This window comes from Cyrtonyx montezumae, unplaced genomic scaffold (genome assembly GCF_038088225.1).
Source record: "Cyrtonyx montezumae isolate F1298 unplaced genomic scaffold, pur_monq_1.0 scaffold_4, whole genome shotgun sequence".
In the NCBI taxonomy this organism is placed as follows: Eukaryota; Metazoa; Chordata; class Aves; order Galliformes; family Odontophoridae; genus Cyrtonyx; species Cyrtonyx montezumae.
This window is the reverse complement of record NW_027072045.1, coordinates 11071409-11098178: the sequence shown is the minus strand read 5'-3', so window position 1 is coordinate 11098178 and position 26770 is coordinate 11071409. Positions and strand designations below refer to the sequence as shown.

Genomic DNA, 26770 nt, shown 5'->3' with positions numbered 1-26770 from the left:
GGAAGAGTGACATTCAGTTGCATCTCTCACTTCGACAGTGCCCATAGCAAAGAAGTGAAGTCTGCCTGCCAGCCCCAGTGCCTGCCATAGGAACGCATCGGGTGTCAAACCAGATTGCCAATGTGTTGCTTATTCCGGGTCAGCCCCGTGCACAGCCCTGAATATGAGAAGGGACCTGCAAGTCTAAACTTGACGATGATTAGGATGTAAAATCAGAAGCGATGTAATTTTCTGCTCTTTATTTAGAGGTGGCAAAACCCTGATAGAAAATAACATGGTGAAAGTGCTTAACTTCAGACCCAAGGAAATCTGAGAGCAAACATTAATTACCTCCGTCCCCAGTATAAGCCTGGGGCCTGCATTAGCACCTCTGTGAATTGGAGAAGCTCAAGAGGATTATGTTTCCCACTCCGAAGACTCACTTTCTTTTCCTCACCTACTTACCCTTGGTTTCCTTTTTCTCATTCCCATGTAATTTCCCTCTCTCTGCTTCAGTTTTCTCTTTAAACAGGACTACAGCTCTGAAAAAGTTGCACGTGCGTAGACACTGCAATGGGATATTTCATTATAATGGAAGGAGATTCAGTGTGGCAAGTCCCAGCCTGTAGTATCCCCTCATTCTGCTCCTAAATATAAAGCTCCCCTTATGAGTGAGAACAAACATATTCACAAGAGCCTGGAAACAGCCACATTGCGGAGCAGAAGGGTCTCCAAACACACCATATTTAAGGACATCAGCACCAAAAAAGTTTAATGAATTGAGAAAACAGAATAGCAGAGACCGCTTGTGATCAAACAGCAGGTTTGATTCCCAGGTTCATTGTTTCCAAACCCTCAGGAAAAAAATAACCACAGTCTATTTTAAGCACATGAGTACATAAATACATCAGCTGGCCCAGTCTAAAGACAAAATGGGATGAAAACAGATGCAAACAGAGGTCTAGACTATTACTTAGCTGTGAATTTCAGCTGGGCTGTGCTTTCTTATATTGCCCAGATAGCATAGCTCTGCAAACAAGAGAAAAGATATGGCAGAAGAGAAACATCTAGAGGGAATCTCTAGAGCCTGTGGGACTATAAAGGCATCACAGTCCCCAGCAAGCCTGACTCCCACATTAAAAAGCACTTTCATTATATGGGTCATTTGTTGATGGACTGTGGGAGAAAGTCAGATTTCAAACTAAAGATGAAGACAAGCAAACCATTATATAAAGCCACCTTCTCTCCAGCCTGTGGGTTCAATGCAGAATGCTCTCAGACTTGCTATGTACCACCCACTTCAGATTACAGACTCACAAGAGTTATTTTTAAAAAGTAATTATAGTAGTAGAGGGCACACTCATCTGGAAAGGCTGCCTGAGGAAACAGCAAGCCCAGGGCAGCTCAAACTGCTTTAAAAGTCTATAATCGTGTTTATTTATTGCCTTTAAAAACAAGAATCAAAATCCAACTAATTTCTGAATAAAAACGTTTGTTTATTTCCCCGAGGAATGCAGGCAGCTATACTGCACTGAAATCCTGCCCTGGTTGCAGGCAGCTATACTGCTCTAACAACCTTTCTGGTTGAGCACTGAGCATTAAGAACAATTAAAAACAAAAAACATTAGCTCTGGCTTCAAGCAAAACCAAACCAAAATCTTTTCCATTCTTTGTCTGCCCTTGAAACTGTGGCTTGGTAATTACAAAACTAATCAGGAGACTCAGATGGTCTAACAGAGGCACATCATGTTCTGCATATGTTGATCTCTGCCCAGAGGAGGTTTCAGTGTGAGCAAAATACCAGCTCTTAATGCAGGGGGAGGAGAAAAGTATTCCATGGGGTTTTGCTACTCCAGAATGGACACTGTTCTTCATTTCATTTGCTGCCTTGTAGATTACGGATCTCAACACTGGGAAAGGACCCAGGAAAGAGACAGAAGAGGACCAAGTACTCGCACAGAATTCACCATCACTTCCCTGCTAAACTTGGGTGGGCAAGAAACAAAACCCAGACCTTCAGCTACACTGCATGCTGGGCTCTGCTCAGTGGAGGTTGAACCCACAGAAGCCTTGGGTGGATCACTACTTGCAAAAAATGCCTGCAGCAAGCAACAGGGTCAGTGCCCAGCTTTATTAAAATGACAACAAGATAACAATAAAAACCACTTAGAACAACCCCACTCATCCACTCCACCTCCTTTTTCCTTCCTTTTGTAACAAACTCAGGCCCTTGGCTCAAGCCCTGTTAATGCCTAAAGACCTTCAGGAGACCTGATAATGTCTTTAAAACAGGGTAAGTATGCACAGCCCCCCTGCACGCAGTTATGTGGGGCTCATTACAACTCTGGCAGCATCCTCCTTTGAGCAGAGCAAGTGCTCTAAAAGCCAGCAGTAGTTGGCAGCTGGCATTTTTTCTGCAGGTTCTTCAATAGGAAGCAGCCTGAGGGCATCCTATGACCTCATGCTTGACAGCCGTAAAGACTTTAAACCCTAAAAATATCCCCACAGAATATGAAGAATATAATCCTCTTGACTGTCCCCCTCCAAACCATCAATCCTCCCACTGCTCAGCTCAGGAACAGCCACTTCCTCCCAGCAGTCCACATTTTCCCTTCAAGCCTGGAGCCGACAGGAAATCCATTCTCCTCTTATAAGAGACAGGAGATGAATTTTCCGCAATAGCTCTCCTAGCAAAGCAGAAAATAGAAAGAAACAATAGAAACTGCTTCCTCAAACAATAGGAGCTTCACAAAAGCAGCTTGCTAGAAGCACAGCATCACCCATTTATCAGCCAGTCCTGAATAAGCCTGAGTGGAAAGTGGCCAAGGACCTGTTAGCTATCTTGGCCCAAATAAAAGGTCATTTTATAGTTGGAGACATCCTCTCCTTTCAAAGAGCAGGAATGAAAACTGACAAAATCTTTATTAAAAGGAAATTATATTGCACTATGGCATGGCTCCCACAGAGCTCCAGCCCCCAGCACCCTGCACCATGGGCCCATTCTCTAACAGCTCCTCTGGGGTGGACTGCAGTGCTGACTTACTGCAGGCGGTGGAAAGGGATGGAGGGGTGAGGGCCCCCTTTTTCCACCCAAGCTGCTCACAGCCTGTAAGCCCCAGTCCCGTACCCCCACGCCAGCAGGGGTTGCAAGGGCACAGACTCACACAGCAAGCATGTGGAAAGGGCACCAGGTTCTTTGCAGATATTATTTGGTGAACCTGCTCTTACAGTGCAGATCTTTTCTGGGGGAATGCTTGGTGTCTGATGTTCAGGAAACTGTAGCAGAATATCTCCATAACTGGCACGTTGCAGGTTATTTGTCATTTGTATTACTCTTGTATTACGCAGCAAGACAGACATCTGAGACTTGTCTGTGTGTGCCCATCAGACCTGCAGAGCCTACACCCACACACAAAAGGAACACTGTTTAAAATGATATGCTTTATGTTTTAATCTGAGAAGTCAGATATCCAAGATAACTTTATCTGTTTTTTTTTTTAACCTTTAGAATTCTTTTTGACTGGCTCTGAACTGCTGCAACTCTGATCGTTTACAAGTGGGTAAGGGATTGAAAATGATGCTGAAGAGAAGTTAAAATAACTTACTAATACCTTGCTGCCTGGGCCCAGAGAGCTGCAGGAATGGATAGTCAAAAGTGAGAAACAAGCCTGCAATTAAATAAATATCTTTCTTCTTATGAAATCATTGAAAGATTAAGGTTGTCAAAGACTAATAAGATGATCTAGTCCAAATCCCAAGAATTAGGATATTTCCTTTTAAATGCCCACCCAGCAATAACTACTCCAAGGTAGAAAAGAGCTGCCAAGAGGTACATCCTTGATTCCTAAGTCCCTCCTCAGCTGGTGCATGCCTCAAATCCCCATGTGCTCTGCTGCCATGCGGTGGGGAGCGAAGTAGAACCCACACACCATGCACTAACCACTGCTGAAATTCAGTCTCTGACAAAAGTACACACGGCCACATCCTGATTTTGCTCATCCTGGCCTCAATTTGCACAGGTGGAATGGGATCCCAAGGCCACCACAGACCTGGTTATGGGCTGAGCCCATCCACTCTGCTGCAGCACAGAACAACCTCCAACCAAATCTCTGAACAAATGCAGCTTCTCTGCAGCCTGGGGTAAAACGAAAGGAGCAAGTTGGAACGCACACAACCGAGAGGAAAACAACCAATGAAAGTCTGTTGCCAGCCTCTGTCCTCACTTCTTCCCCAAGGAAAAGACAGCACTTGAAAGGGAGGGGGAAAAAAAAGCACAGCACCAAACCAAGACGGAGAAGCAGGCATAGCCACCTGGGATGCAGTTCATCGGCAGGAGCTCTACCTCCCTGCTGCGGCCCACGAGCGGCAGGGACGGCGTGAGGATGGTTCCGCCCGGCGTTCGTTGGAGATTACTCGCCAGCCTCCCGTGCTGTGCAAAAGGGGAGGCTCCTGCTGTGCTCCCCAGCTGGCCCCAGCTACCTGGGCGGTGCTGCCATCACCTCCTGCGCCCGGGGCCGCCGCACCCGTCCTGACGCACGCATGCACGCAGGTGGGGCTGCGGCCGCCCTCGGATGGGGCTCATGCTCCCATGCCTGCTTGGTGCTGGGGAGCTGAGCTACAGAGCCCATTCTGGCCCACCTGGTTGGCTCTGCCTGACAGCTCCTTCATCTCCCACCCATGTGCTCCACGGGGAAGTTCATCAGGCCATGGTGGGACCAGAACCATTTCATTCACCACAATGGCACCGAGCTCTGCCAGGAGCATGCACTCCAAAAAGGCTCCTTTCTGCTTTCCTCACCCTAACCAAGAGAGGAAGAAAATCTGAGTGGGAAGGAAGGGAAGCAAGAAGGAGCCTTTCTGAGAGAGGTACCCAGTGCTGGAGACAGGGACAGGGCTGGCCCCTGCAGCTGCCAGGCCAACCTGGAAGGGCTCCCCCCTCCCCCGAGGATCTGCAGCCCAGTAGCCAGCACAAGGGGATGATTTCATGCTGTGCAGTGTATTTTCCCCAAGGCCACACTTTGGAAGATGCCATGGAACAAGAGGAGCTGACATCGCTCAAGCTTCAGCTTTGTCTCCGGATGGCTCTTCCATTTTATGCCAAGAGAAATGAAAAACAATGCAAGCCATGCAGTCTCAGGGTCAGCCATTGCAAAACTGTTAATCCTGAGGCTGAACTCTGTCGTTTTATATTTGCCACTGTATTCTCCAAAAGCACAACAGATCAGTCTTCTTATTTCAGTTCAATTTATTATATTACCTCAAGATCCCTGAAATATGGGAGGACAAACCTACAACCTCTACTCTCTGCTGATGCAAGCAGAGAAGACACAGAGGGAGCCAAGTTCCAAGTCTGCAGTCCAAGGACTTTCCTCAGATTCACAGCAGAAGAGGTGATGGAGAAATCAATGCCTCAGTGTTGGCTGGGCTCACCCAACAGTCACACTGTTACAGGCAATCAGCACTTTTCATTTGTGTCTTCTTACAAGCTATAATCAGTCTAGAAAGGGTTTTTGCAGCAAATTTTATTCTAACTCTTCCTCAACCTCCTTCCACCTTCCCTTACAAACATCGCATACAATTACCTTAAAAATTAAGTTGTGCTCTCTGGGCACCCCACAAACATTTTCTTGTGCCTTGTCCCTTCAATGGATGCTTTTTCAACAGTAGAACAGAAACAGAAATCAGAGAGAAAGAAAGAAAAAACATACAAGAAGATAAAAAGGGACAAGAGTAGGAAAAAAACCTAAGTTCTTCTTCCTCATTACGATAAAAAAAAAAAAAAAGGAAAAAATCAGGGAAGCAAAGGGTGTCTCCAAAAGTAAAACAAAACTACAAGATAATCCAGACAACAACTTTTTCAGGACTACCTGTCACCATATAGTTGATTATTTCCTTGCTCACCTCCATAGCTGTGAAGCTGTAGAGTCTTTATAACAGTATTGGAAGGAAAATATTAAAAGAAAGAAATTGATAGAAATAAGATATACAAAACGTATCTAAAGGAAAGGAAAATTGCCCTTTTCCTTCTTTTGGACCCAGTATGATTTCTTCTTGGAGGGCAAGGCTCCGAAGTCTGTTACACTTTTCTTGTTCCTACAGGCAAAAGGCTTCCAGCAGAGTTAAATAATAAAGCTTGATTGCCCCAACAGGAAGGCACCTTGCCTAGTAATTTGCAGCAATATATTCACAGCAAAACAACAGTAGTGCAAAAATCAGAGCCAAAATGTAACAGGCCAGCAAAGCTGTGGCCATCTGCAAGATCATGTTCAAGTGAGAATGAAAACACATTGGGTCCATGTTCCTCTGGCTTCCACTGCAGCAGATGCTTTGTTTACTGCCACCACCCAACTTCTGCATTCAGACCGTGTCTGCACAGGCTGCTATTGCTCCACTGCACTATGTATGACCCATCAGCCAGTCCCACACACACCTTCTCCTTTGGCAAAGCAACCTGTCCTTAATTCTCCAAGCTCAGACCATGCCTTTATTTCAGATCATCGCAGCACCACTGACAATCAGGAGTGCTGCTACCCAGTAGCCACTGCATCAGTGTCAGCTTTCTACAACAGACCTGATGGGGGGAAGACATGAAAGCCTACAAGCTGTACAGGCAAGCTGAGGGCACTCAGCACCTAGCAAGCAGAGTCACTACAGCTTGGCTGAATCAAACCAAAAATAAGCAAGCATGATCATAACATCTTCATAAAAGCAGGATTTAAGTACAAACATCTGCCTTGCTGTTTTCTAATTAAGGCAGTTTACATCTAGGTATTCCTTTCAGTGATCCACAGCTCTGGCAGTAGAAATGCTATGCATATTCTAATTAAGGCAGCTAGTTTACTTAACAGTTTGACATTGTTTTACATTAGCTGAGTCACTTTGTTGCTGGATAAAGCAGCAAAGGCTTTTCAGCAGTTCAACAAGAAAGAAGCAGCGAGTCTGTATAAAAAGTAGAATGTGTATCATAGATATTTTAAATTAAATACAGCTGAAGTCTATTCTACTCCAGCAGCTCCTCTCTCTGGGACACTAAGTCAACCCAAATGTTTCCTAGATATAACTCTTCCTCTCAAGGACACACATCTCCCTCATGTTCTTGGAGGGTGGGAAGGGTGGGAAGTGTTATAACGGACATATGGGATATATCTCATTCTCCACAAATATCACCCACTCATATATCAGAATATACATCACTAGGAACTGCACACAGAACGAGCATCTGTGACCTGGATTCAGCCAACATTTTTCTAGGACAAAGTAAAAGAAATTGGCCAGTGACGGTCAGTGCAGAAGGAAAAACTTACTTGTAGACAGAGATTTTCCTACAGCTCCTCACCTAAAGTCATTTGCACACCTATACAGTGTTTTTCATGAATCTCAAACTGATTTGCAGTGAGAAAGGCAGGCAGGCAGGCAGTACCCATTCTCACTGTATACGGATTTCACAAAGTGGTTCATCTATGAGCTTGTTGGTGGCTCAACTGGAAATAAATGCTGATCTTGGACTCCTCTCATTCCAGGTTAGAAATAAAAGGCAACACCACCTCCCCCTGGCTGCAAAGGGTCTGGATGTAGCACAGGGGAGCTGTAGAGAGCAAACCCTGATCCCTGGGGCTGTCTTCTAGAAGCCCCATGGAGGCTGCCAGGCTGACATGCTGACTGACCTACTGTGGCTTCAAAGCTTGCGTCACATATTTGCACTGGTGGTTTACAATTCCCTGCTTCCCTGCTAGCTGTGCTCACCACACATCAGCAGCAGATTCTCTGCCTAAAACAGTGTCACAGACCACAGCATGCTCACAGAGGGCTAAGCTCTCCCATTGTAGCTTCTCCTTTTGGGGAAGAGCTGGGATCTCCTTCTTATAGTTAAAGGCAGAATGGACCTTTTAACAGGCTGAAATTACTCCATTTATCCCAACACTCAGTGCAGTGAGCCAAACTTTAAGACAACAGCCAGAATCGTGCAGTCAAACAATAGAGAGCTGGCCTGAGTCTGAATTTCCAAGAGCACGCTGCGGTCTGGCTCATCACTGCCATGCCAGCACTGCAATCACTGCTGCAAGTGTGTGCACTCCCTCTCAGGAGAGGGCATCTATCACATCCAAACCCTCTCTGAAAGCTGTCAGAGAAACAGTGGCTCAGGCCAAAGAGATATTCATTTACTTTTGGCCAGTATTGGCCAAAACCAAAATGCATAACAAAATTGGCAAAAACAAAATGCAAACCCCTGTTTGCATTTAGTCGTCTCCCAGTTTCCTTTGTATCTCAGTAGCAACTTTAACTATTCATCCTTTATTATGCAGTAACAGTGCCTGCAGGGCTGTGACACACAGAAATGAAGACAACAGTGTCTTTGGCTTCCAGTGGCCTCCCTGTTCCAGGCTGTGTATAGTTGTAGTCTGCGGGTACAGTACCCCAGAAACCAACTTTGTGCAAGAGGGCATGAGCCAGGTTGAACCTGAACAGCTGATATATAATAGCCCCCACTGGGAGTCATAACGACCATGCCAGTTATTTTAGGAGGAAGAAAAGGTCTGGTATCACAAGCTGCCAGAGAAAAGGTGTTTGTAAGACCGGTCACAAAAAGTATTAAGACCATGGTTGGGGAAATGCAAGCCCCAGACATTCTCATTCACCTTGCTTAGGGCCTTTACCATAACATTACCTGGTAGAAAAGGGATGATTCTTTGCTTGGGGTCTTTCTGGCCTCCTTCAATGGGGAACTTGTCCAGAAGCTGCATCTGCAAAGGAAACAGAACAGAAGTCTTAGTGGAATGGTATAGACTGGCTGCTTAGGGACAGAGGATTTCTTGGTCTGTGTGTGGTTTGAGAGGATTAGCAAACCAAAGCAACTGCAGGAATCCCTCAGCCTAGTTGCAGGGGAGTCTGTACATAAAAAGGTATGACACAGCTCCCTCCAAGAAAGGGAGGGCAAGTTTCTGGCAGCGTGCAGGAGCTGGGATGGGGCCCAGGCAGACATCTGAGCCTGGCCTTGCCATGCTTCTAAAATTAGGCTCTCATCCTTCATCACAAACACACACCTCGTCTCTAATCCCCAGTCTGCCCAGGTTGTGGAGACCGTTTTTTACCTGTCCCCATGACAGACCACCCGCCTGGCTAAAAATGCTGCTCAGGCAACAAGGATTAGAGGTTTTTTAACAAAATACCCTATCTATTTTCTCACTGGCAAGGCACTGCCCACTGCCCTGGTCTATTCAGAGCTTTCCAAGGGAGAAACAGATTGGTGCCAAGCACCCTTGAACACATGGTTACGGACCACCCAAGCCAGCATTTCACCCAGCTAAGGTTTGGCCCCACCAGCTCCTAGGCACTGTCCATCACATCCACTTGCTTTTAACACATGCCTAAGGGCCTACTGAGCACAGATCCCTGTTGGAGGCAACCAACCTCTAGTTTGAGGAACTTAAAGAATCATTGATGGCCATGATTAATGTGCATGGTGGGGAGACCACTCCACCTGTGCCTGGGCAAGCAATACGCTGACCCCGTGCTCCTAAATGACCCTCATGATCTCTGTTTGGGAACACTCTTCATTCAGCATTGAACTGAAGCAGCATTATGCATCCAGCAGCGAGGGTCTGTGAGTTAAACAACCCTTCTGCTACGTCAACAGATTTCCTTAAAAAAAATTTTGCTAACATAGGAAAAAAAACATATATTTTTTTTTACTGTTTTTGTTTTAAGCACACAGAACCCTACTTCTCTTCCACTGCACACAGCATCTCCACCATTTTCACCATATGGTGCAGCAAACCAGAGATCAAGAGGAAACTCGGGAGTAGAAGGAACATCTGTGCAGGAGAAAAAGTTAAAAGATCCCACATGTTTCCCCATCAGGGAATCAGCCTGGTAAATAAACAGACCGTAGCTTTCAGATTGTTAGCTCACTCACTTTTCTGCCTACGGAGACATGATTTTTATTGAAAATGGGAAATTTTGTTTTCTTGTAGATGTTGCTCTGGGTGTCTGAGGTCAGGAGTTCTGTTCAAAGAGAAGAAAAGGGAGGGGGAAATTCCCCAGTGACTGACTAGAGGCTTCACTGCTCCTGCTCTTTTAGCCAGGAAGGCGATTCTCACTTTACTACACAGAGACTGATTCAAGCTGGAACCGATACAGTCAAATTCCCATGGTTATTCTTGGAGTTAGATTAGCTTGGCTAATACAAGCCTTTTTAACCACATCAAGAGAGTCACAACGTGTACAACTTAGTGCTATTTATCTAAAGGGTGGACATCAGCAAAATAGATACAATAAACAACAGCTGGTAGAGTCTGGCTAAACTTTCCTAGACTTTTCTGCCCCAGCTCTTACTTCCACTGGGAAGGTTCGGATGGCAGAGAGCTGGGGGTGCCAGAGCTGCTCAAGAGGTCACCAGTACAAATCACAGGGACACAGCCTGTCCCAAAAGGTAAAGTCCTCTAGAAGCACAGCAGATTTCTTATCTTTGATATACGAGACAGTGTCCCAGTGGGCAACACACACGTTTGTGTAAAACTAAAGATAAGGAGTGAAGCTGCTACTCCTTGAAGAGGTCATACATAATTGGGCACCCATGGAGGAGAGTGACAGTCCCTTTCCAAGCTTCTGAGCCCAGACACCACGTGCTGCTGGCTTCTGGCTCCTGGACCAGTCAGCTGGCTCAGGCATTTGCAATACCCCATCAAGAGTGATAGGCTTGGTGTTGGATGCCTAGGCAGGAGAGAAGGGTGGGGATGAAACTATCTGGCATGACATGGAGAACTTAACTGAGATCTTTCAAAGGATCAGAGCAAGGACATCACAGCAGTCCAGCAATTACGTACCTGCCTCTATTCCCAGTTGTTCTTATCAACACATAAAAAGCATTCCAAGCACATCTGTCTGTATAAATAAGTAATAATGACAAGGAAAACCTGCAACACAGACTGGAAGATAACCGCTGCCCAACAGCTCCACAATGCAGGAAACCCTTCAGGATGCCAAATCCCAACAAAGAGCTGAAGAAGCACGGGGCATACTTCAGCACCTATCTGCACACAGTTCTGCTATTCACAACCAGTACAAGATCTAAAATCTTGGAAAAGCAGGATTCTGTGCCCTTTAACACTTGGCAAAGTAAAAGACAACAAAGAGATGAGCTTAGGGGGAAAAAAACCAGCAATAGGCCTGAATGAAACATCCCAAATCAGAACTGTTTGAGCTGGAGGGAACCCTTAAAGGTCATCTAGTCCAAATCCCCTGCACTGAACAGGGCTGAACCACTGAAACTCCTCCTGGTAGTCACAGCACTTTCCCCATCTGGATGACTAACAGCCAAAGACCAATAAACAGATTTTCAATTCATTTAGTTTGATGCCTGCAGAGCATCTGAAAGTTAAAAACTCTTTGTGACAAATGGCTTCCCATGAAAGGAAATTATTAGTACTTGCAATAATAATTGCATAGTATACATATGTTTTTTTATTAATCGTATCTTTCACTTAATCATAGAATCATTTGAGTTGGAAGGGACCCTTAAAGGCCATCTGGCCCGACTCCCCTGCACTGAACAGGGACACCTACAGCTCCGTCAGGTGCTCAGAGCCCCTCCAGCCTGACCTCGGGTGTATCCAGGGATGAGCATCCATTACCTCTCCAGGCAGTCTGTGCTGATGCCTCACCACCCTTATCAGAAAAGACTTCTTCCTTATATCTAGTCTAAAGCTCTTTCACTTAATGTCCCAGGCTGTCCTGCTCAGACACAGGCAATCTCCTCAAAGTGCCACTTGCATACACAACATTCAACTTAGGATACGTGAGTCACTGTATGAGAAAATCACTCTGCCCTGCAGACTAAAACCATCCCAGGGTGAAGGGAAGAAGGGCAGTCTGGATGTGGAGGCTTCCCAGAGGATGCAGTTAGGGCTGTAGCTAGCTTCAGGCAGACAAGAAAACACAAGTGGGCAATATATTTTCAGCAAACCTGTGGGAGCTTGTACTTGGTTTGCCTGCTTGCAAGTATTAGTACATGAACCCTACCATGAGGGAGCCTCCAATTGCATGACCAATGTGATGAGCAGAAAGAAATCTGTTAGCACATCCCTGTGTCACAGGGTGAGGGATCTGTTTGGAAACAGGGAGGGTATAGGAAAGTGGGAAATGAGCTTCCCACCCATTCAGGCAGCGTGTCTGGAGTCAGGCTGAACAAACACACCCCATTCCTGCTTCTGGCACAACAGATGTGCATCCACAAATAATTCATCACCAAAAACACGTCCCAAGGCTTTCTGTCCCCATATTACTCTGGGTTTGCCAACAGCTTTCCTAAGTTAGTTCTCTACTGAGTCCTGCCTTGTGCTCCAAGCAGCTTTGTTCTCGTTTCTGTGCTAAACTTTTAGTAGATAAAGCTTATGGTCCAGATTATTACTTTCTTACAGTAAGTGATAATGCAATTAATGATATTAAAAAACAAGAGAATCACTCGTGTGAGTTGCTACTCATTCAAATGAGAGCACTGTCCTACTTCACTCCTTGCAAAGAACTGTGAAATCTTTTGACTTGAAAGAATGGAAAAGGATTTCAGTGATATCAACTTGAATAAGAACTGTTTTTTGTTGAAGTCACAGCCCTGGAAATCAGCAATTGTTTGAGAATCATTGTCCACTGTAAAACACAACCAAAACCAGCTAGTTTTTACAGTGCCAAGCGTAAATTCTGAAATGTCAGGCAAATTCATCCTTAAAGGCTCAGAAACTGAAAGATAGCTAACACGCTCTTTATGCTTTTAGTATAAATGTAGGTTTTGCTGGAAGCTGCCCCACACGTTTTGTTTGTGTGTGAAATGAGAGAGATACAGCCAGTATCCTAACTCACAGCTAAACTGTTCATCTCTTTTGGTTCAGATCACCTCTGCCAAAGAAGGTAACTATGCAGTGAAGAAAGAGATGCTCCTGCCAACGAGGACTTCATTTGTCTCAGCAGCCACCAGCTGATGGCATCTGTGATCACTTCCCATCAGTTGTCCTGTGAAAATTGGATTCAGCTCCCTGTCTGCCTCATGACAACACCACCTGATTAGAAATCTAACAAAGAAAAACAAACACCCTTTGAGATGCTAAAAGTAAGATCTCTAAGGATGAGAAGCCAAGCAACTTCCTGATAATTATTTACTTACTGCCTTCTATTTACCTTGATTAGACTTTCACAAAACATTTCCTTCCCTTTTAGATACAAGGACTAAAAGCACCTGAATCTACCCGGTGATGCGTTTTCCTCAAGAGATCTGATTTTCACTCTGCTATAAGCCAGCCAGTGCGGGGGACATGAAAATATAAACTGCTTAATGGCTGATCCTACAACATTTGCCACTGGGACCTTTGTTCCTTATTCGGTTATGAGGTTTTGGAAGAGTGTGACTAAATCCACCTCCCTGAAGCTAATCCATTAGGACAGTTACCTGATCTCCATGTATGCCATACCCTATGGACTCAAGCTAGAGTTTCCTGCTGGGCTGTTAATTCTTCCTTCTCTGCAGCCGTTTTAACTTTCCTTCAGTTATAAGACTGAAGTCCCCCGCACTTCTTAAAATGAGCAAATTAGGACACCCACATAATCTCTTATCAGAATGCATATCTTGCTGATTCCTTTCAAGCGGACGTAGGATTGCCTTGTGCACAGATAAAATCAAAGTTCTCCAGTGGCTCAGAGCTGCAATCACAGAAGATTTATTTTAACACACAGAGACCCTGAGATAGACTCTAAGAGGGTTTCCGCTAGATGTGGGTCACACAAAACTTTTTCTATTTCCTCCTCTGTTTCACCTTCTCACAGGAATGACAAACCAATCTGCTCTCACAGACACAAGGCAGCAGGAGGTCTGGCTAACTCCTACCCCTCCAGAAACAGAATTTAAACAGAGCTGCTTTAGCACAGCATCAAATTGAGAATGTTTGCAGAAGACTTGAAGATCTTTGGGCGAGAGCATGAAATGACACAGCCCATCTGCTAGCCACTCTCATGTATAACTGATATCTCATGCAGCAGAAGGAGGTGAAACTCCATCTCCTCTAAAAGCAGTAACCATTTCCATAATGCAGCAGGAATAATTGCATCAGGCAGCCGGTGACGCTGTCTCTCTCCCGGTGTTACATGATGCCACAGCATATAAGAGAAGTGCATTAATTCAGTCCCTGAGAAGCAGCAGCAACTGGCTTTCCTTTTATTTTGAAAGCAAAAAGGGAAAAAAATTAAAGCAAACGCCATGCGGATAACCAGCTGACATGCCTGACAATTAGAGCATTATAGGACATGTTCTGAATTAAATATAGTGCAATCCATGAGAAAGTCAAACAAAAGCAGGAAAACGCATATAAAGTAAAAAGAACAGACATTTAAAGCATGGTGTAATCCCCAAAGGGAAAATGCCTCTCTCAGGTCTGAAAATTTCCACCAGAAATTTTGGAAATCTTACAAGCCCTTCAGTATCCAACTAAAACAGCCAGAAGGAGAAGGAGAGGACACAGGGAGTGGGGGCATTTCCCCAACATAATCCATCAAAAGAGGGAACGCCGTTTCCCAGCTGAGACGTTCGGTATTTTTCTTAAAGAAAGCCTTCTCTACGGGCCCCACAAAACGAGCCCAGCGTTTGTGGCTAACACAGACTGGCAGAACATTCGGAGGTGCTGGTTTGGTATGTCAGAGGCTCTTGGTGCATCTCTAAAGAGCTTCTCAGAAAGCCCCCAGTGTCCCTTCACAGAGCAGCTATTGATGTGTCCTGCCAGATGCATTTTGTTTCCCCACTACTAAATTAGTCTGGCCTCATCTGACTTAACTGCACTGGAAGATGCTTAGACAAAGGCTACTTCATACTTTTCCATCATCCATGGTGGTTCTATGCCCCCTGTTACACTGCTATCCACAGCACATTTACTCCACTGACATCTCTGGGAAGGAAGACCATACCATAATGCCTGTTTTATAGGGAAAATAGAAGAGATAAATGCTGCACTTATATGGCACACCAAGGTCACGTGGAGACATCAGAGATGTGCTGATGCTATGCCCCAGCAGGTCAGTTAGCTGAGCTTCTGAGGGAAGCTCCTAATTTTGCCTTTTTTTTTCAGGAGCTGGCACATCCAGAGACAGCCCATGCATTCAGGCTACACCACCTGGGTGAGTCCTAAAGGGCTCACAGCAGGCCGAGGTAAAATCCCAAGGCAGAGAGAGGAGCTGACTGTAACTGTATGTAGGGCGCCTTCCTGACCTCCTGTTTAAGAGCAATGTTAACCCTTACCAGTGTGCCTAGCAGATCTGCAGCACAGTCCAGGAGAGGAGCACCAAATAGATGGGACTGCAGCATCCCCACTCCACTGCTGAGCTCACACTGGTTTTACCACAGGGCTGCAGAATCACATCCACAGTGGACTGCAACACCCTGTTCTGCCCTTACTGCTCTCTCATTGAAGTATAAGAGCTGATGTCACCCGTGTTTTAGGACAGGACTGCTCATCCAGACAGACCCATTAACACAAATCAATTTTGTTACAACCAACACAAAGCCTCTGAAACCTCATTAATATGCTGGACTGTAGCCGATCATACTACACAGAGTAATCCTCCATGAAATTTCAGCTGTTCACCAGCAGTGACCACCATTTTGACTAAACCTGCTTAAAACAACCCCTTGGTTCACTTGGTAGAATCTTGTGAGTCTGTAAGACTATTCCCCGCTTACGCTATGAGAGCGATGAGACTTTAGCTCCAAATGTATGAAATTTAATCCCTCTGTTTTCATAATCTACATCTTCTCTACAGCCTGTTAGCTCTGCTTGATATATTGTCCCCTGGAAACCACAAGTAACTTTAATATTGAAAACAGAAACAATAGCTCTGAACACAATGGCACATTTCACTTTAGAAGCTCCATCTGAAATGGTATCTGGTCATCTCTGTAGGATGCTGCTCACAGCTCTGGGGAGACAGGGGAGACCAACTGTGCAGCTCAGTACAACAAAGAAATGGTGCCAAACAAAACACGGCAGGTTTTAACTACACGCTGAGAGGAGGCTCCTTTGTCTTCTCCCTACCTCCAAACTTTGTGATATTTTGCCTGTGGATGTGGTTCCAAGCACATGTGTCTCCTGTCTTTAGGGTAATTTAGAAAGGAGCACAGACAACAAATCCCATCACCCAAGCTGTGCGTGTAACAGATATCCTGCTCTGGGCCTCGGGGAGGTAAGCAAGCAGCCAGTAGGACAGGCATTTCAAACAGCTCAGACCCAGCTGCAAGGCTTTACATTTCCAGCCCCACTATGTGTCCTTGCCAAGCCGCCTGGTGCCCAGGAAAGACAGACCCCAAGCTGGGGTCTCTCCCTTGGGCTTGCAGTAGAGGGAGGATTTATGATCCAGAACGTAAGAACAAATGTAGGTTTGCAAAAATCTGTCATTCTTACCAATATCTGTCATGCTGGCATCTCACAGATGTGTGTTTATCCACACATTTACCCACTCTGTTAAAGTTCACAGGTAACATCCCACAGAGCTGCTTTCAAAGAAACCTCCTGTCCCCAGCACAAGTTCATAGGATGGGTGCTGGGCACCCAAACCCATGTGAGCTCCTTCCAGTCACTACCCACAAGGCTCTGTGTGGGTACTGGTCAGTTTTTAGAAAAGAGAGATTTGGGCAATGCCTGAACCCTTCCAGCCTGTGCCCTGAGGACCCATACAGCTACTTGAATGTCCCAAAGGACATTAAATGAGAACGAAAGAAAACCCTGGAAAAGTATTTGGTCTAACCTATCCCAAACATTTATGAGAAACTTGCAAGGGAAGGAGGAGACCTACAGGCTGACTTGTTGACCGGTCTGATGCCTATTAGGGCAGGACCAGTGAGGAAGCAAGCATCTCTGCCTGTCTGTGCTTTGTAACCAGCTTTAGAAGCTGGATGGGACAGACAGGCAGGATGGACAAGCATTACAGACATCTTGCATTAATCCTGCTGGGTACTATGCAAGCACTTAGGGCTATTTCACACCCTCCCGAGGGGTTTTCACATCACTTTTCTGTCTTCCTCCCCATCACACAAAGCCACAATAGAGAGACATGGGAAGAATATCTAGACTGAGGAAATATCCCCATGGATGGGTTGGCCTATGTCTCGCCACCAAACTACGGGTACCACACAGCTCTCCTGCTGCCCCTGGGCTGGGGCAGGGAGTTAACATTTCAGACCTCCCATCAAAACTGCTCAATGATGTTTCGTCAAAGCATGCATCCAGGAACATGGCAACTTGCATCAACAAGATTTACCACTCAGGGCCATATCCAGGTCAAACTGGATGATGGCAGGGTGGTATCCAAAACCAGTTGCTGGTCTAGGGACCCCAACCCTGCTCCCAACAGGCTCTGTAGGGTGATGTATCTGAATTTCAACATGATTTGATGCTCAGGAAAACTTTTATAACAAAGTCTGTTGTTATCTTCAGTGTATTTTAGATCAGCCTTTAGCACCTTGGCATCAGGGCTGTAAGGGAGCAGAATACAGCTTGTCTAAGGAACTGCATCTTCAGCTATCTGCAGAAGCTAACCCTAAAACTTCAATTAAAAAAAAATTATCCCAAAATAGAAGTGAAATGAGGAGGAGGTGGGAAGATCTACACCAACTGCTATCTACCAGGATGCAAGCAACTTTGAAAATTAAGTTCTGTGCATGGATCCTGATGAGGAAAAGGCAAACTCTTGGACAGTTTTCCACCATAAAGTAATATATCAGCCTCAGTAACCTCCAGCTTCTACTGATCTCCATTATCAGACAGGGAGAGAAAAGGGTATGGAAGCACAGCAGCTGCACACCTGTGGCCAGCATTGAAAGCAAACATGCTCATTGCTCTCTGCCAGCAATCCAGATGCAAAGTTATCTCACTTAATTAGGGCTTCCTTTGGGGGGGGAAACTTTGGCTTAAGTAACTGAACAAATAAATTACATAGCAGGCACATATGCAGAGGCACAAATAACCTATTTTACTAAGCCAGGTGCAGACAATTGTACCCAACCCTTCATCTGGGGCTGGTGCACGTTTCTCCATGAGGTCAGATGCAGAACCTCATGCTGGCCACAAATGGAGAAAAACCTAAGAACAACTCAAGAAAAACAGAAACAAAACTTAGAAGAAAATTTCCCTCTCTAACAGGTGTGGAGATGCGATTCCGTGTGGTTCCACACATGGGATTTCAACACAGCCTGAATCCCCCACTGGAAATCTAAAATGGTTAAGGAGGCTTTGAAATCTCACCCCTGCTTTGAACCTTACAGATTAGTATCAACGTGGAGAAGGATTTGAACTCAGAGGAAGATGCTCATATTTCTAAAGCAAGCACTAGCAGGTGAAGGAGCAAGCAAAGAGGCTGTTCTCCATTACAGGCAGCAAAAGCAGCCTGAGCAGGAGATCCCCTTGCCTGGATGTGGGACTGAACAGCATTAATCAGTGCAAATACAACAGAGGCTCAAAAAGGAAAACAAATTTCCCTTATTAGCCATATTGTGGCATGAAACAAGGCAAACTGCCAGAAGACAGCTTCTCTTGCTTTTCTGTTAAATTGAGCTGAAGAATATGATTCAAGCATCAAGGCTTTCAGTGGCAGACTGTCTACTTAAAAGCATCTCTCAGATATCAAAGAAGAAGGTGGAAGAAGAACTCCAGACTTATCTTGAGTCTGAATGTGTCCCTCAAGGTACCGTTCCTATTTGATTCACACAGCAAAAACCTAACATCAGATAGAATATGGAGAAAGAGGGTAAAACTATAGTAGGAGTATGATGAGGGGCTACAGGGTTGTCCAGGAGACGTGCAGATGCTTTGTGTACCTGCAAACAGGTAGGGGAAGAACAAACAAAAAACGACTCAGAAAAGCAGTAGGAAAAGCTGAGATAAGGATTTCTAGGCTGAAGAAGTAGCACTTTCCATGCTCAGTCCTTCATGCCAAGGCAATTCATTTTGTCATGATATGAGCAGATTTTCACATGTAATCAAACTCCCTTCCCAGGGCTGTCTCTTCCAATGGCCTTTTGAACTGGGCAGTCTCCAGGAACTGATATTGTTTCATTGGCAGGAGTGAGAAAGCAGAATATCACGTAGGCAATAAACAAATACAAAGCGGCTTTTCTTAAACAATGTTGCAGGCCTACAGAATGGAGACAGAGCAAGAAAAGAAAGCTGCTGTTACAGTATTTCTGATGTTAAAGACGGTGACAGTTTTACAGGAGGAGAACTGGGTCCTTGGGCCAGACCCCAATGCCAGGACTGAATTTAAAACTTCACTTGAGAACAAAATGATGAATCTGAGCTTTGAGTGTGGCCCCAACCACTGTTGCAACTGAGCACCTGGTGGTCATGAATGGATTTACTCTCTTAAAATCCAGAAAAGATGAAAACTTTTATAAGCAGGGGCAGTCCAAAACCCGAATCTCTAAAACCCAGCTTTTCCACTTGAGTCAAGATGGGAAGGAAGCGGGGGTGGGGGGCATTAATCAGATGTAATTAGATTACATGTAATTAGATGTAAATTAGACTACAAATTATGGTTTGCACCAGGTGTAGAAGCACTAGAGAAAGCTGTTAAAACTGCATCCCAACAGAGAAAACCAGCCACAGTGCGTGTGGGCTGCAGCACAAGGAAGGTGAACACACAGCCCTTCCTGAACGATGCTCTGGCTGCTGTTCTCTCAAGTGCAGGAGCACAGTGAGCATCCAGCACATGTGGCTCAGCCCTGAAGTTTCACTCCAGTTGTCCCCATCTCCCTTCCCTTATTCAATAAAATAGACTGAGCTATATTAATGCCTTTATTGCAGAAAGGGCTTGAGCTCATTTAATGATTCTGTACGAAGGGATTATTTATTGCAATTTGTATTCACTGAGTCTTGAGGTTTCTCATGAATTTTCCAGCCCAGACACCAAAGAGACCTATGTCTTCTTGGAGCTGGTTTGTGATCCTGAAATACAAATAAATGCAGGTCACCACAAGGGAAGGAAAGAGTTAGTTTTCCACCCTGAAGACCAACTTACTTGAGAGTCTGATGTATCTGAAATCAATTTATAAAAACAAAATTAAAGGGCTATCTTTTACAGAGAGACTTTGTAATGACATGGAAAATTCACAGCTCCTAACATTAAGACATGGGCGAGGGAAGCCTGAAATATGAATCAAAAATATTGTGGCTATTTGCAGAAACTAGCAGCACCGATTTAAACCCACACCCATCTCCCTCCTCAAATAATCACCCTGTGAGCAGAGGTGGTTTATGGAGCCCTTTTGGAAAACGTTCCTCACGGCCTGCCTTCCAAGCCCAAAATAAAATAGATCACAGCCTCGCAAATACTTCCCCAGGGTGCTGCTCTCTCCTCCCCCATCCCACGCCTCCCATTTGTTGCTTATTAAATGAACCAGCAGGTGCTTGAACCACAAGTTCAGCACAGTGGCAGTGAGTGCTGTGATGAAACCCCCCTGGAATGTCTTCTTGGAGAGCAGCATCCTTCCAGGGACTGGGCTTGGAGAGGAAAGATGAGAAGATGGCAAAGAATGGGTAGAAATTTGGCTGCAAGCTCAGCTATCATAGGGTGCTTTCGAAGGACATGTTGTTAGAGATGGCAGCTTTCTGGGGAGGATGCTGGCTCCTCTCTGCTTTGCAAGCCACCTTCCCCACAATCCTGCTGTAACAGGGCATGCTGTGCTGCAGGGCTGGCCAAACCCCAGCCTCTTATCTCACACACTTTAGACCCAGGGTGGGTACATCTTCAACTTTGGGATGTGTCCTCAACTCCTCTGCAACAGGCAGGATCACCAACCTCCAGATCTGGTTGGAGACCATCCATGGTCTTGAACACCTCCAGAGACAGAGCAACCACAGCCTGTGGGCAGCCAGTTCCAGCACCTCACCGCTCTCTCTATAAAGAGCTTCCCCCCTACGTCCAATGTAAACCATCCCTTCTTGAGCTTAAAACCATTCACCCTTGTCCTACCACTGTCTACCCTTGTAAAATCTTAAGGCAATATACAACATTACGTCTGTGCGACATCGTGGCACTGCCGTTTTGTTGCCCATTCTCCACACGCAAAGTGTACCTGCAGAGTTTGACCCCACTATGGGTTGCAACTTTGTGTTATTTCCCTCCATGAGATGTGACCCCCTGCACAAAAGACTGCTTCAATGCCACCTGCAAGCCCTCAGGATCAGCCCCTGCATTTATCCTCAGGACAGCAGCTATGAGCCACGCTGGAGACAGGAGGAAGCCCTGGCCAGCACATGCAGGAGGAGATAACATCTGTTTCTGCTGCTCAGGAAACCAGTGCCCTAATGAGGCAACCTAGGACCAAGCTCAATGAGGTATCCATACAGGGGCTTCATGACCAGACATCCTATGCCAGTGATCCACTGGGATATCATGGTACAAGCCTAGAAATCAAGCCTAGAAATCAACTTCTTGTTCCTTCTACAAATTCTATTTCTGGCAGTGAAAGACTATCTGCCCAGGACATAATTCCAAGAAAGAAAAACGCTATTTGTATTTCTGCTGAGAAGTTTGCTTTTCTTTGGTCACTCTGCTGACTTTTCACTTCTTCACCAAATCCTGTTAGAAATGCTTGGGTTTTAGGGGGAGGAGAGAGAACGTGGTCATTAAGGTCTGGCTTAGCTACTGTAATACAACTAATGTTTGGCTGTACTAAAAAGCCAAAGACTTCAAAGTGCTTTATAAACATTAATGAATAAACTTTCTCCAGGAAGGCTGATTATAACCCCCATTTTATGGGAAGATAACCTCCCTGCCATGCCACAACAGCAGTTCCCCATTCCCTGTCCCACATTGAAGACTCCCAGATCCTAATGACACAAAAACTGAGGCAACGAATCTCTTTTGACCCCAAAGTGGAACAGGATTTGACATAAGGTTTTGTAATAGCAACAGGCATGACCTTGCAGTGCTAATACTCCTGTAGCCCACAGCATCCCATGCTCAGCCTCATAATCTAGGGCTGTTCTATACCCAGAACGAAGCCAAATCTTGAACGGTTTCTCCCCAAATCAGAAACACTGCAAACTTCTCCTTTTCTATAAGGGCCACCAGGGACTATCAGTGTGGAACACAACATGCTGTCTTCCTTATTTCCAGATCCCAGTGGTAACTGAATCTCCTGAAACATCAAATACCAAATCCTCTCCTTATTTGCAAACGAGACATGTCAGACCAGCAACTTCTAACTCTCAGCATGACAACATAAGCATCACACACAGTTCCATTGTTTTCACAGAGCTGCACAGACACCAACACACCAAAACCTGCACACTGACCTGGATTAGTTACAGGCATGGAAGTACTCACCATGCGACAAACCACAACATATTTTCCTTCCCAAAGCTTTTTACCTGGATGACACAGGCACCAGTTTTGCTGAGACAGCAGCAGCACAGCTGTGATGAAGATAAGCCTGGGTTTAGATTTCAAGGCTCCCCAGACCACACAAAGGCCAAAATGTGCCACCAGCTGGGCTGTCCTAAGCCAGAGATTGACCAGAAAAAATGAAGAGACTGTGAAATTGTTTGTTCCAGGTGAATAACACACACTTCCTGTACAACAAAACTTGAATCCTTACACTCACATTCGTCTTCTGGAAGAATTTTTTCCTGCTATCGTTTAACTCGGTCTTTTTCTGTTTTGTTTTCTAATTCCTTCTTACTTGGCATTTTCCTCCCCTCCCTCACATGTTTTTGCGGTCACTTCCCTTAGAACACCTGGCTGGAGGTAGCAGCTCAGCAAGTTACACAGGTTTTCTTAACACACCCTTAAAAAACACAAATGCATTAAGACTTGCATGCAAGGCTCTTATATCAACTCAGTGTGTAAAGACACTGCTAAATCCATTAGTACCCGCCCCTGACTGCACCTGTTAAATCAGACACCCCTGCATGGTCACCAATGCTTCACCAACAGCTCTTATACAGAGACCAGTCTGCATTGCAGATCTACAGAAACTGTACCACATACCCTGGTGCTTTCCTGGACCTCTGCTCAGACATGGGTGAGCTTGTTCACAGCTTCTGCCAATCGTGAATTTGTCAGCAACTCACACAAATGGGCAGGGAAGAGCAAATGCTAACCCAAACAACTGAATGGGACAGCATCAGAAAAGTGAGGTTAGAGGCACTCACTGCCCAGCTTCAGGAGGGGAGGAAGCAGGTTTCCATCCAGGCACTGCCAAAAAATCAGGCACGTTATAAGAGTTCAAGCCCTCCCTTTCCTGCACAGATCCTATCAAACAGGTCTCTCTTTTTAAATCAAATGAGAAAGGTAGAGAGCAAAGCCTCGTGGTTTGCAGGGTGCTCTTCAAACAGAGCACCCAGGAACTAGTGTGTGAAAAGCTATGGTTTTGCAGACCATGGGTATTTTTGCTTTCTGTAAGACTCATCCACTCAGTGGCATGGCTCCTCTATGTTTTGCTCCACTGAAGACTCATGGATGCTTCCCACAAAGGGGGGGAAATGAGAAATTGCAAAAGACAGTTCTGCAGCGGGATACTTGCATTTGCATGAGAAACAAAACCACTCTGGCTCCAGAAAAGGAGAAACGTGCCATGACTCTATGCAGACAGGAAGGCAATAAGGTGGGAAACAAACTCCCAACTTCCCATTCCATTCAGCACTTCTGCAGAAAAGACCAGTTCTTAGGTACTAAGGGAAGAAGCACACAGCAACCAGTTCTCAAAACTCAGGCTGGGGTGTGCCTGAGCAGGAGTCTCTCCTACAGCAGTACACAGTGGAAGAAACACCACTGATGGTTTTGTTTGTGCTGTAAGCAAATTCTGGCATGCCGGCATTGAGAGCTACAGCCCCTTCCAGACAGAGCCTTCCCACATCAGAGCCCCGGGAGCAGAAAGCCGGCAGGGGCGAGGTGGCAGGGACAAGAGCCCTGGCAGAGCCCTGCATAACCTTTCCACTCTGGCTGGGCCATTTTCTATTTGCACTTAAATGCATTAATGTAAATAAACTCCCCATAACCCTTGCAGGGCTATTTAGGACATTTGTGGAAACAACCGTCTCCTCTCATCGTGAGCCAAGGGATGCTAACACAACAGGCACTTCTCATCTCGGTCTCTGCACACTTAATGAAAGTGAAGGATTGTGTTCTCCGCACAAAAGCGGAATTGTGTTGCAGGGCCGGGGGTGTGAACTCCATGCGATTTTCCGGCAGTATAAATAATGGAAAGCCGAGAGCGATTATGAGTGGCAAAGCAGCAAGGAGGGGGAGGACTGTCACTGCTCAGACTCTTTGGGTTTGGACTGTTTTAGGGAAGAAAGGCCACGGAAAAGAAATCCCAACAAGGCATTTGGCCTTTCTCCACAATTTCTGTGTGAAAATTAATCTTGATCTCTGGTTAAAAAAGCAGCACTTGGAGTGAGAGAAACCCTGAGGCCGTAGGTCTGTGTGGGGCTGGTCCTGCAGCCCAACTGCTCGCCCAAGTTTTATTGTTCCAGCAAACAAAACCTGGAACAAGGTTAACAAACAAGTGGGCTCCTGCCAGGGCTGAGCTTAAATCCTGCTGGGGATACCCAGCGGGCTGCAGTAAGAGCTTCCAACACCTGAGTGACAGAGGTGGGATAACACAGGAGATGGGATAACCAACAGTGCGGAAAATGGGTCCAAACCATCCTCAGCTGACATAATTCATTTGAAAGAACCTGTTGCATTTCCTAACTCTAGATGTATATCCAGGAGATCCTCACAGATATAGATATTGGCAGCAGTGGTGCTGGTAACGACTTATACAAACCAAACCTCAAAAAACAAGGGAATGATTTACAGCCAACGGTCCTTTTGCCCAATTTCACTGCTTTCTCTGCTTCCACAAGTAGAGTTTGATATTCTTCAGGTATTTCTTGAAGGATGTTTACAAGCTCAGATGGATGCTGAGCAGGCATCTGACACTAGTGTGCCAGCTACCCCTTCTGATCCCCAACAGAGTGATTTTAATCCTTTGTCAATCAGGTTCCTATGATAGACAGTGAGAAATCATACACTAGGAAATCTGCTACTCATTACAGTTCTGCACTGCTCCCTTGAGGTTCTTAGTTTGGACAAATCTGCTCACGTTAAACTCATTCTAGATGATTAAAAAAAACCAATACAGAAAAGTGACCTAAAAAGCAGGTAAAACCATTTGTCCATAGCTTCCAAATAATATTCACAGAGATTTCTTCAATGTTTGCCCAGTTCTAAAAATACTATCCCATGAATACATAGCATTTGGTAACGTGGTGTCACTTCACAGCTGTCAGATATGCTCTGGAGAGGGAGGCTGAAGCAGGAGCTGGCATCATCACAGCTGCATTTTCCCACATCTTTCCCCAAACCTTATACTGCTTTGGGCCAATGCCCGTGGTGAATTTCTCTCTCACATACTCACGCAGACAATACACCTCTTACAAATCACATCTCACTGGGCTCTTAATAAGCAGAGAGAGTACATCACTGCTGAGCTCTTCTGAGACTTCTCATCTCTGACATCAGCATTTTTAAAAAGGCCATTTCCAACCTGTCTCCCACCTCAGATCATGTACCAGCCATGTGCAGCACTCCGCAGCCACTTGGGCACACTGGAGAAGCAGCAGACTGAAACCCACAATCCTGCTGGCCCCAAGGAGCCCAGGATTTTCTGTGACAAGTAACATTTACCTGCTGGCCAACAACATGCAGTTGAGTAATTTTGATTTATGCCAGTAGGAATCAGCAATACGTTGGTGTACGTACGTACATACACACACACACACACACTCCCTTCACACAGTCAAGCTCTCAACTCATTGCAGTTTCATGCTTTGCCTTGAAATACCAGCAGGCTTGATGAAGTGTATAACTGCAGTGCCAGACACACAGCACAGGGGACAACTGGAAGATGTCCCCTAAAGAGAGGAGGAACACTAGTATCACACTGCATATTTAAATGGATGCAATAAAGAAGCCAACAACAAGAAGTAACAGCCTCTAACTACATCAGGGAAGGTTCAAGTTGGGTACCAAGAATAACTTCTCAGAAAGAGCAGTGATGCATTGGCACAGGAGGTGGTGGGGTCACCATCCCTGAAGATGTTCTAGAAACATGGAGATGTGGCACTGAGGAATGTGGTTTACTGGGCATCGTAGGGATGGGTTGATGGTGGGAATGCATGCTCTTAGTGATCTTTTCCAAGCTTAATGATTCTGTGAACCTCTTTGTGACGCCCCCAATGTTTTTAAAAGAAAACCTACTCATTTCTCTAAATACACATAGATCCGATAGCTTAATTACACTTTGTTTTACTTCTAGGATTAGGAGCCTGACTAAAGAAGAACTACAAAATTAATGTTAGTGAAGACCTGCCAGTGTTGAACCTCTGTTTCAAGGCTGCAAAAAACAGGGAACCAGCAGATGCAACACGTTACCTACAGCAATCAGAGCACTCACTAATTATGCAGCCCCTCTAGAGAGACTCAGGTTGGCAGAGGATGCGACGAGATGACAAGGATGGAGGAGGAAAAATCTCTTCAGAGCAGCATGCCACTTGATGCCATGCTACTGCAAAAACTTAAAAATTAATTAGTACTTCATTTGGGTTGGGTAAGGTAAATGCTTTTTCAGAGTATGGTGAAATGTTTCAGTGCTGCTGATTCTACACACAGGTTAACAACACCAGGGAAATAAGCACTTGTAAACATCTACAAGAATATCAGCATCATATGGAACAATTCCCACATGGTACAATGACCCCAAACAATATCCATCATG

At 45.3% G+C, this 26770-nt stretch overlaps 1 protein-coding gene across 3 annotated transcripts in view; it reads right to left on the bottom strand.

Moving 5' to 3' along the window:
• Positions 1 to 26770, bottom strand: part of SH3PXD2A (SH3 and PX domains 2A) — a 228968-nt gene that overhangs the window by 153788 nt on the left and 48410 nt on the right. For all 3 annotated transcript variants that reach the window (XM_065746041.1, XM_065746044.1, XM_065746043.1), the window contains exon 3: positions 8645 to 8720. In XM_065746041.1, the coding sequence (XP_065602113.1) occupies positions 8645 to 8720 (76 nt within the window). The remainder of the gene's footprint in view (positions 1 to 8644; positions 8721 to 26770) is intronic.